The following is a 10472-nucleotide window of genomic DNA, read 5'->3' on the forward strand; positions in this document are numbered from 1 at the left end:
TTCAAAGTACTATTCGGCGTAAAAATGAAACATCGGGAAGACGGACAGATATGTTCGTTAATAGAGCAAGAATGTATTCAATGTTTTAATGACGAGCGCAATGAACTGCGTAACACGGCGAAACAGACTATCCTAAAGGTTCAAGCGGAGAACAAGCGTTGTTACGATAAACGTCGAAAAAAAAGCCACCGAGTATCAAAAGGAAGACTTAGTAGTCATTCAACGCACTCAGTTTGCTCCAGGCTCGAAGATTAAACAAAAATATTTGGGACCGTACCGAGTGTCTTCTATAATAGGCAATGATAGATACGAAGTCGTTAAGATTAGCGGAAACGAAGAGCCAGAAATTACGACGTCGGCGGCGGACTACATGAAGCCTTATGTTAATTATCCTTCGGGGGCCGAAGGAGAGTCAGGGTTGGCCAAATGTAGGATTCGCGCTTCTCCTCGACTTGCACTGAGAAGTGTAGTCGATCGTCGAGAGAGGGCCCCGCGGAAGCTAGCGCGTGGGGACATGGGCCAGAGGCTAGAATAGGAAGAGGAGGGAGTCGTCGCTCGAGTTAAGATATACAAGAAGCTAACGTGTAACCTCATTCTTTGATTGTATCCTAATATACTATTCTATCGCTTCAAAAGGTTCACGCTTACTTCCCAACCTGTCGGGTATTCGTCAAATCCTACATATATTTATGTTTTATTGTGTAATGATAAAAGTGAAGAAATATATATCGCTTATTCTTGTAACTCATATAGTAGCATGGTTGTATAAGATCTTAACGCAGTCATATATTTAATACTTTTAAATACGCCCTGTTGGAATGTTGCACATTATAGTGTGACCAAGTTTTCATGCTAGATCTTGCAAAGTAACAAAATCATAAAACAATTTATCAGTGTACAGTACAGAAGCATCAGAATATAGCTCCAATTGAAAATTTATGTCAGACAAAGATTAACTGTTTTTATTCAAGTTCTTGTGGGGTTTATGGAATGTAAATATTGTCATTTTAGGATATTAGAAGTCTATCTGAATTTGAGGATAATCTTACCACAAATGAAATACCACAAACGTTGCCACAAGAAAGCATACTTGAAGACTATGTAATAGAAACTGAGGATAACAGGATTGACATACATGTGTCGCATATTAATGAACATGATGATTCATGTCCAAGTACCAGTAGTTCAATGACAAACACATCTCTTAATTGTGGAAAGGTATACATACTAATAATTTTAAGTATCCATATTAATTTTTTTTATATTCTATATATATATGTGTATTTTAGTTTTTCTATATCATTGGCTTTATATATTCTTTTTTTATATTCTATATATTGGCATTTTATATTCTTTTTCATGTTTCCTTTCTTGACAAAATTATCACTATTTTAAAATTATTTTCTCTATATTGCCGTTGTCTGAGTTTTATACGATCTTAACGCTATTAAAGCGTTTGGTTTTTCCGCTCCTCATATGTTTTTAACTAGATACTTAATAAGATACAACTAGATGCAATGACAAGAAATGTTCTCATTAAAGTTATTGTCAACTTCCTAGCATTTTACTTAGTGAAAAAGTACTGAAAGAGTGAAAGAGACATTTTACGAATTGTCAATCTCATTACATATTTTGCAGAAACTAAGACAATTACTGACAGAATCTGGTACCGGCAAAAAATTACTGTCACAAACGGTATTAAGTCCGTCTGATCGAAATAAAATATGTCAAATAATTATTGAGAAGCTTCTTAGTAAATCTATCAAGTATGTATATATGTATTTATAGTACAGCATCGAAATGTACGGGATTCTCTTTGTACTCTTTTCTTTCGTTTTATTTTTTATTATAGGGTAAGGACAGAGGAATTTAAAGAGTGGACTATTGAAATTGTAAGCCTCTTTAAGAGCGAAAAGGCGTCCACATATTACGTATCAAGTAATGCAAAAATAAAACGTTTTGCAAATGATAAGTTGTGGGACAAATATAATAATTTGAAGAAGTTCGTCAAACAACACAGAGATGTTTGCCAAGAAAAAGAAAACATCACACCTGATTGTCAAGATACGTTAATTGTATTACGTGCTATTCGACCAGAAGATAAAAATGTGGAACATTTGTGGCAAGAGAGATTTAAAGCTAGAGACAGGAAACCTTCAATTACAGAGTATTATGAAGAGTACCCCATTTTAAAGACAGCCATTGGTGCTAAGTTGGTAATAATATATTTTATTTTAATGTTTTTATATTTCAGTTTTCACTGTCATAATAAGTATTAAATATATGTTATGTACAAAATCAGTGGTTATACATTTACAGATTGATTTTCAAGCAGAAACAGGTACAATATTTAAAAGGCAAAAATAGATACAATATTTTTCAAAAATGGTCCGAAATTGCTCCGTATATATTGCTTTATGCAGAAAAAACAGAAGCATGTCCATCCTTGTGTGAGCTAAGAAATGGTATGTATCTCAAAGTACCTGTAACTTTCTAATGAATATAAATAACTTTTTCATATAAAATCTTTTATTTTATTTTCGAAGTTGTTTTTAAAATTGAAGTAATACGTGAAAAAGGGAAGGGAAGCTTAACATAACATAATGTAAAATTTGTTTGCAGATATATCTATAGAAACACTGAGCCTCCTCATACTTCCTTATTTATTTAAATACCATAATATAAAAAGTGGTAATAAAAAAAATGCAAACCATCTAAAGCAGAGGTTGCGGAAAGTTTCATTTTTCTTGTTCCTGTAAATATTTTTTTCATTATATATAACAAAAATTTCAGGCAAATCTGATTTAAAATTCGAATACATTGTGTGAGCATTTGAGCCATTATTAATAATGGTATCTCTTATTTGAATGCTCATCATTTTTATAAAAATCAATTTTTGACATATCCCTATGTACTTCTCTAGTCAATTTAATGTAGATTATGAAAAAATTTTGTAATTTGTTCCAGGTTCAAATGCCGACGACTTTTGCTGCGTGCTGCAGAAAGCTTTTTTAAAACGGCACAAAAATGGACGACTCCTACGCCGCTATTTTGCACTTTAGAAATCAAAGAAATTTTTTTATATACTCTTACACTTATATATTTATAATATTAAATTAGAGTTTTATTTTACTTCACTATTTATTTAAAAAAATTGCAGAGAAACATGCTTTTTTTGGGCGTCAAGGTGACCTAAGACCTCAAGTGTGTCGACACTTTTTCCTTGAGACTTCTGAGTCTTCGCCGAAAAAGTCCTGCTTTATGATGTCAGAAGTAAGAAACTGCTTGCCAATATTACGTTGTAATACATCATCTTCTATCTTCCATCTCCCTTTCTCCAATTACTTTCTACATCCAATATGAACCTTTTCTATATTCATCCTTTAATTCTGTTTCAGTTTTATTAATGTCTTTTGTATCTTTGCATTCTTCCCTTTAATGTTGCAATGTTTCTTTTCCTTTTGTATATATTCTGCATACTCTCTTCTCTTTTTTTTCCCAATATTTGTTTGCCTTCCACTTATTGCAACATCTGATTATTGCTATCATTTTCAGCCGTTTTCCTTTACTTTTCTGTGCTAAATATTTTTGTTTTACTTGTACCTTCCACTTCTTGTAGTCCACTACTGATTTTGACTGTTTGCTTCCTTTCTCTTTATGTTTTCTTTTTCTTAATATTTGCTTGATGGTTGCATATTTCATTCATATTCTTTCGGTAGATTTGGTTCAGTTTTCTTCCAAGGTCGCTCTTATATCCAAATTTCTGTTAGCTTGACGACATCAAACTTTCTCATATATTTCCCAAATTTCTCATCTTTGTTACTTATTCCTGCAAACATTTCTGCAAACTATCTTATATCTTCCTTTTTTTTCTTCATTTTCTTCTTTTCTTGTTATCTGTTCCCTATGTTTCTTTATATTTCTTTTGCTTGTTGTGTTCCATTCTCCTTTCTAAATTTTGTCATAACTTCAAATTTGTTGTTTGTTTTGTTTTATTTGTACCATTCGTCATCAACCTTCATTTTCATATATTTAATAATAACTTCTCTTTCCTTGGCAAGCACGTGCAGCGTCCACGAATATAATATAAGTAAAGCAAACTTTTAAGTACGAAAGGAAAATAAAGATAAACAGTTAGAAATGAACAGTATAGAAGATTTAAGCAATCTAAGCATGACAAAAATGTTCACTAAAATATTGCAAAGGATGGATAATACAGAAAAGGAAAGAAAGGAAAAGCACGGCACGTGCTCTTTTCACGTTTAGCTGTTTCTACAATTTCCTTTTTGTGTTTCTGTTTCCTTCTTCGTCCTGCTATTATCTATGAAAATTGGTTCTTTTCCCAGTTTATTTTTTTCTCTTATAATCAAATCTTTTTTGTCCTTTGCCTTCAGCCGTGCTTGTATTAATTTTCCATTTTCGATTATTCTCGTTTTTTCTATTTCTGCTTCTATATTCAATCTTTCCTTGAAGAATTTTTCTACTTTCTCTTTTAGTTTACTTAAATCTTGACCTGTTTCTAGTCCTCTGATAATTACATTTTCTTTTTTATCTTTTCTTTCCTGCATTTCTAGTTTCCATTCCATATTCTGTAATTTTGTGTGCATTTCGTTTTGTACTTCTTGTGTGCTTTCCTTTTCTCTCCATTTCTCTATTCTGTTTTTCAGTTCTGCAATTTTTGCAGCCAATCGACTCTCCGTTTCGACTATCTTGTAATCTAACTTATCTTCTATCTTTTTTTCTTGCACCGTCAGTGTTGTCCGCATTGCGTTGCGTATGCTACTGATTTCCTTGGTTAACATCTTATATTCTTCCTTTCTTTCCTTTTCTGTATTATCCATCCTTTGCAGTGTTCCGTCCTGCGGTCTCTGCGTATTCTAGATCTTTTATAAATAGAGCGAATTGACACTTTAAATGATAGATTCAACAAACATGTTTCGCGACCCTTCGAACACGATGACCGATCATTACACACCGATTTCTCTTTTTTCTTTATCTCCCCCTAGACCAAAGTCCTCTAGTTGTTTGTCAGGAAAATCCATTGAATCACATTCTCACGAACTCACAACTTTTCTACGTCCCGTCATATTACCCACTAATTCTCATTAAACCTAACGGGATGACGAAATCTCTTATCGCCATAGATACTCCATCCTTAGATACAACAATGCAACGCAACTCCAAAATCCCGCCTCTGGAAAAGTTCTAATAAACTTTAGACCTTGACTCAATTCTAAACTCCCACCTCCGAAAATGTTAACAACAAAGTTTACAATTTCCACAACCCCATCTTCTCAACCGAGGTGACGTTTTAAGTAAAACGAAAAGGCTAGCACATTATTCGCCTGACCAGCACCCGAGTTAGAACCACAAGTTTGACATCCAAAGATCTTTCTTTTGTCGTTTAATTTTTACACTCAGGCATTTAAACGTGGAGTTGGTCTAAACGTTCTTTCGAAGTTTAATTATCATCCGCTGCCTAAAAAAGAGAACATAGTTGTGTGTAACATCGCCGTTGACGAATTGGAAATCCGAAAGCGACAGAGCCAGCGTTGCACACCTACGCAAATCAGCAACATTTTCTTGTGGTTGCTCTCTCTCTCTCTCTCTCTCTCTCTCTCTCTCTCTCTCTCTCTCTCTCTCTCTCTCTCTCTCTCTCTCTCTCTCTGCTTTGGAACCAACAGTAAGTTTTACTTTCTTTATCATCTACCCTTCCTATAACCATTTTATTAATTCCCCCTATTATTGAAATCCGGTTTTAGTGGGTTATTATCACAACATTGGAGTAACTATCGAGAGCATTTTCCAAACGCTCGAATCGATTTTTAATACCAGAGATCCCGACCAACTAGCATCTCGGGTCCACTATCTCCGAGCGATAGTTAACATAGCGCTAGGAATCGACTACCACCCAGATCCTACGCTCCTACCTCTTTACCTTCTCCCCCATTTTCCTCCGGGTACTCCTTCCTCTTCTCCTACACGCGCGTCCACTCCTTCTGTCCCTCCGATATCCTATTCCCCATTTCATTCTCGGAACTAAATTCACCTGACCGCTCTCGTTCCTCTTCACCTGACTACTAATTCGTATTCCTTCCCTTTCCTTGTTCTCTCCTTTTCTTCTTTCCTCTCGTACAAACAGACACACATACACATTCCATCATTCGCATAACCATAAATTGTCATATTTTAAACCGCGCCGTTATATCATTTTGTTTGTCATCTGTATTTTAATAAATTTGTTAAATATCTAATTTTCCATTAATTAATTTCAAAATCACCCCATCTTCCAACAGTCGACTCATGGTCTTATCCCCGATAAAGGGATTCGCGTTCCTGACTGAAAAACGGATCGCTCGTCGTACGTCAGCGAGCGAGTAAAGGGGCTCGTCGGGTTCCTGACCCGTTCCCTGACACCCGTGTACGAACGCGCTTTACCACGAACGGAAAAGTTGCGCTCCTCCTCTAGGACGTAACAGCAGTATTTTAGTGAACATTTTTGTCACGCTTAGGTTGTTTAAAATTTTCTATACTGTTCGTTTCTACGAGGGTTGCCTTTTATATTTCGGGAATAGAGAACAAAAAAAGGAAATTAATCATCGTACATGGGTTTATTGTTTCTCAAAATATTTTCCATGAAGATCAATACACTTTTGCAAGCGCTTGAACCAATTTTCGAAGCACTTTTTCCACTCCGATTGAGGTACCTCCAAAACATACATTTTGAACGCATCAACCGCTTCTTCAGGCGTCGAAAAACGATGACCTCGTAATTTATTTTTGATTTGCAGGAATAAAAAGAAGTCATTAGGTGCCAAATCAGGGCTGTATGGCGGATGACCCATCAATTCGACTTTTTCAGTTTTCAAAAAGTCTCTTGTTTGAGCCAATGTGTGAGAGCTCGCATTGTCCTGGTGGAGAATGATGTGTCTTCGGCGGTTGGTTTCCTTTATTTTTCCGAAGACTTCTGACAAACAAATGGTTGTGTATCATTCAGAATTGACCGTCCGACATTGCACTAATGGTACAGTTGCCACATGTCCGGTTTTTCCGAAAAAACAGGCGACCATTTGCTTCGAAGTGCTTCATGCGCGAATAACTTTTGTTGGATTTGGTTCATCTTGAAAGACCCATACAATCGACTGCTGTTTACTTTCGGGCTCATACGCATAGATCCATGATTCGTCACCTGTTACGATATCATAGACGTGTTTTGAAGCACCGCAATCGTATTTCTTGAGCATTTCTTTCGACCAATCAACACGAGCCTTTTTTTGAGCGATTGTTAAATTATGTGGGATCCAACGCGAACAAATTTTTTTGACAGCCAAATGTTAATGCAATATTGGATGTATGCTGGTCCCACTAATGCCCAAGGATACCTCAATCTCACGATAAGTCACATGACGATCTTGCAATATCAGTTCACGCATCAATGTTTTCTGGAACAACAACCGATTTTGGACGACCTTCACGAAATTCATCACTAAGCGAACTACGGCCACGATTGAATTCCGTATACTATCGATATATAGTGGTTTTTGATGGTGCTTCATCGCCAAAAGTCGAATTAAGTTCATCGATGCACTGTTGAGATAATCCACGTCGAAAGTTATAAAAAATAATCGCACGGAAATGTTCACGACTTAATTCCATTTCTTGGCCGACATCAATTTTTCATGTCACTGTAAACAACACAAATGGCGCATGGACATTAAAACGTTCTGAGTAAGTATACTGACAAAAAGTCGAATTTTACGTTAGGAACGTCGGTTGTCAGATGGCAGCACCTGGATCGTCCATTCCCGAAATATAAAAGGCAACCCTCGTAACTGTTTATCTTTATTTTCTTTCGTACTTAAAAGTTTGCTTTACTTATATTCGTGAACGCTGCACGTGCTTGCCCTGCCGGCTGGTCGCTTTACTTGTTTCTTCCTACTCTCCGGCGATTCTCTTCCTCTTTTTTTATGTAAGGTAGTCTCGTATAGATCCGCAGCTTGTTGATCGCTCTCTTACTACTACATATATTCTTTTAATTCCACATATGTGCTACAACGTAAATTATTAGGTTGGCAAGAAAGTAATTTCGGTTTTTTAGTGTGAAATAAAACTCAATTTTTTCTATACAAACTTTAATCGGTCAAATATTTCCCATCCTGTTCGATGACCTTTTTCCATATTTCTGGTAGCTTCATGATTCCGCGCTCATAGAACTGCTGGTCCTTATCAGCGGAATACTCAACCAAGTACGATTTGAGATCATCGTTGTTGCTGAAACTTTTACCGTTTAAAAAGTTTTGTAAACTTCGAAATAAATGATAATTCGATGGTGCAAGGTCGGGGCGATATGGAGGATGCGACATCACTTCCCAACCAAGCTCCAATAATTTCGTATGTATTGCTAAAGATATATGGGGCCTCGCATTGTCATGGTGGAACACGATTCCTTTACACTTTGCCAATTCTGGCCTTTTCTCTTTGATTGCTTCCTTCAATTTCATAAGTTGTTGGCAGTAAATATCTGAGTTGATCGTTTGGTTGCTTGGAAGAATTTCAAAATACACAACACCTTTATAATCCCACCAAATTGACAGCATGACCTTTTTTTGATGCAATTCAGCTTTTGATACGGTTTGTGCCGATTCATTATGCTTGGACCATGATCTTTTTCGATTAATGTTGTTGTAGACGATCCATTTTTTTATCACCAGTGATAATTCGCTTCAAAAAAGGATCGATTGCATTACGTTTGAAATGCATATCGCAAATATTGATCCGTTGTGTTAAGTGAATTTCTCTCAATTCGTGCGGAACCCAAATATCCAGCTTCTTAACGAGTCCAAGGCGTCTTATATGATTTTCAATTATTCTGTGTGACACATTTAACCTTTTTGCAATCTCTCGCACAGTTATATGACGATTTGATTCAATTATGGCTTTCATTTTGTCTTCATCAACTTCAGAAGATCGGCCAGAACGTTGGTCATCTTTATGTGAAAAATCTCTAGAACGAAATTTTTTAAACCAATTCTGACACGTGCGTTCTGTTATGCAACCAACACCATAAACTTCACATATCTCTTTGTGAGCCTCAGTCGCTTTCTTGCCTTTACGAAAATAAAAAAGTAAAATATGTCGAAAATGATCATTTTTGCACTCCATGTTAAAATTGACCGTAAACCAACAGTTGTAAACAAAATTATACGGAATTTGTTTTTATAGTAACCTAAGAGTGTCAACTACCAAATCTGAAAAGAAAAAAATTATAACATTGACAGAAGAATAACGACACAAACATAACGCTATCTATTGGCGCAAACCGAAATTACTTTCTTGCCAACCCAATAGCAAGTGATTTGCGTTTTTTGTTACATTTATTTGTTAGAACGTGGCAGACCTCGAACCAAAACTTCAGAAACGAAGAGAAAAACTAGAAATCTATGGATTAACGCTTCAGCCTACGGTAGTTATCGTGGGTTCTATTGTACACTTAACATCGTTTTACGTCATTGTTAACAATGTTAAGTACGCATCCACTAGTGTAATGAACGCAATCAATTTATGTTTCCAAACCTTTTTTGCGCTAAATGCATCATATCCTGCGGATTCGGAAGTTGTTTGGTACTTTTTGCAAAAGCGTGTCTATAGTATTACTAAACAAAAGTACCAACCAAATTTTATTACTGTCGATACCACGTGGCATGATATACAACAACTCATGCTTACTCGTGAGTAAGATATTTCAGTTGTCAGTTTTTGCATTGGTAACTTATTTAGAGAAGTAAAAATGATGAAGTGTACATATTATCGCAAAACTTTTCCCAAAAGGTATATAAAGCTACATACACGTTTTGAGCATCATAACAGTGTTACTAGTGTGAAATACACTTATACTTTCCAGGATTGTAATCGTACTTTTTCTGATTATAAAGCTATTTGTCAACATAAAAGGCGTGCTAAACATTTGCAAGCAGCTGTATTATCTGAAAATAATATTTCGAAAAATGTTAATGATACGACTTTTGAAGTAAATAGTTGTAGCGATATAATCGAATCTGATTGCAATAATACGAACATAGATATGTTCATGAAGATTGCAGCAATAAAAATGCACATAACGAACTTCGTATACTTGCGTTGCAACTTATGTCTTCGTCACATGCTGATGCAACTTTATCACGCCTACAAATTGATCGTATTACGTGTTTATTCCATTCTTTTCTTAACACCAAATTTATAAATAATATTAAAGAAAGAATATCTCTCATGGAATCACTAGATTCGGATTATATAATTGAACAATTTAACATCTTTCAAAATGTTTTCAATGACATAGACAGCGAATATAAAAGAAACAAACTTTTAACGGATATGGGACATAATATTAAACCTGTAAAAATATTTTTTGGAACAATGGAAGTTAGAAATAACATTGAAGTAAAAACTCAAAACGTGTATGGGCAATTAATACC

At 35.4% G+C, this 10472-nt stretch overlaps 2 protein-coding genes and 1 long non-coding RNA gene across 3 annotated transcripts; 2 read left to right on the forward strand and 1 right to left on the reverse strand.

Moving 5' to 3' along the window:
- Positions 1–576: 576 nt before the first annotated feature.
- Positions 577–2367, forward strand: LOC105190000 (uncharacterized). The gene is made up of 5 exons (XM_025307469.1): positions 577–663; positions 1012–1218; positions 1639–1766; positions 1853–2216; positions 2320–2367. Exons 2-5 carry the CDS (start codon positions 1189–1191, stop codon positions 2365–2367), a joined length of 570 nt encoding a protein of 189 aa, XP_025163254.1. The 5' UTR covers positions 577–663; positions 1012–1188.
- A 34-nt stretch (positions 2368–2401) lies between these two features.
- LOC112590556 (uncharacterized) lies at positions 2402–3041 on the forward strand. Its single transcript, XR_003114310.1, has 3 exons — positions 2402–2465; positions 2623–2755; positions 2968–3041. It is a non-coding gene; the product is annotated as an uncharacterized LOC112590556 (long non-coding RNA).
- Positions 3042–6611: 3570 nt separating this feature from the next.
- Positions 6612–7244, reverse strand: LOC112590557 (histone-lysine N-methyltransferase SETMAR-like). The gene is made up of 2 exons (XM_025307470.1): positions 7154–7244; positions 6612–6967 (listed from the first exon to the last, which is right to left on the reverse strand). Exons 1-2 carry the CDS (start codon positions 7242–7244, stop codon positions 6612–6614), a joined length of 447 nt encoding a protein of 148 aa, XP_025163255.1.
- Between the last annotated feature and the right edge of the window lie 3228 nt (positions 7245–10472).

The sequence above is a fragment of the Harpegnathos saltator genome, unplaced genomic scaffold (assembly GCF_003227715.2).
Source record: "Harpegnathos saltator strain DR-91 unplaced genomic scaffold, Hsal_v8.6 scaffold88, whole genome shotgun sequence".
NCBI classification, from domain to species: Eukaryota; Metazoa; Arthropoda; class Insecta; order Hymenoptera; family Formicidae; genus Harpegnathos; species Harpegnathos saltator.

Bases quoted from the DNA above. Each gene is read 5' to 3' on its own strand.
- LOC105190000 (XM_025307469.1), top strand. From the start codon at position 1,189: ATGACAAACACATCTCTTAATTGTGGAAAG. The intron at 1,219-1,638 runs GTATACATACTA...CATATTTTGCAG, and splicing joins CATCTCTTAATTGTGGAAAG to AAACTAAGACAATTACTGAC. The intron at 2,217-2,319 runs GTAATAATATAT...ATACATTTACAG, and splicing joins CAGCCATTGGTGCTAAGTTG to ATTGATTTTCAAGCAGAAAC.
- LOC112590557 (XM_025307470.1), bottom strand. From the start codon at position 7,244: ATGCTCAAGAAATACGATTGCGGTGCTTCAAAACACGTCTATGATATC. The intron at 6,968-7,153 runs GTAAACAGCAGT...TTTGTTTGTCAG, and splicing joins CTATGCGTATGAGCCCGAAA to AAGTCTTCGGAAAAATAAAG.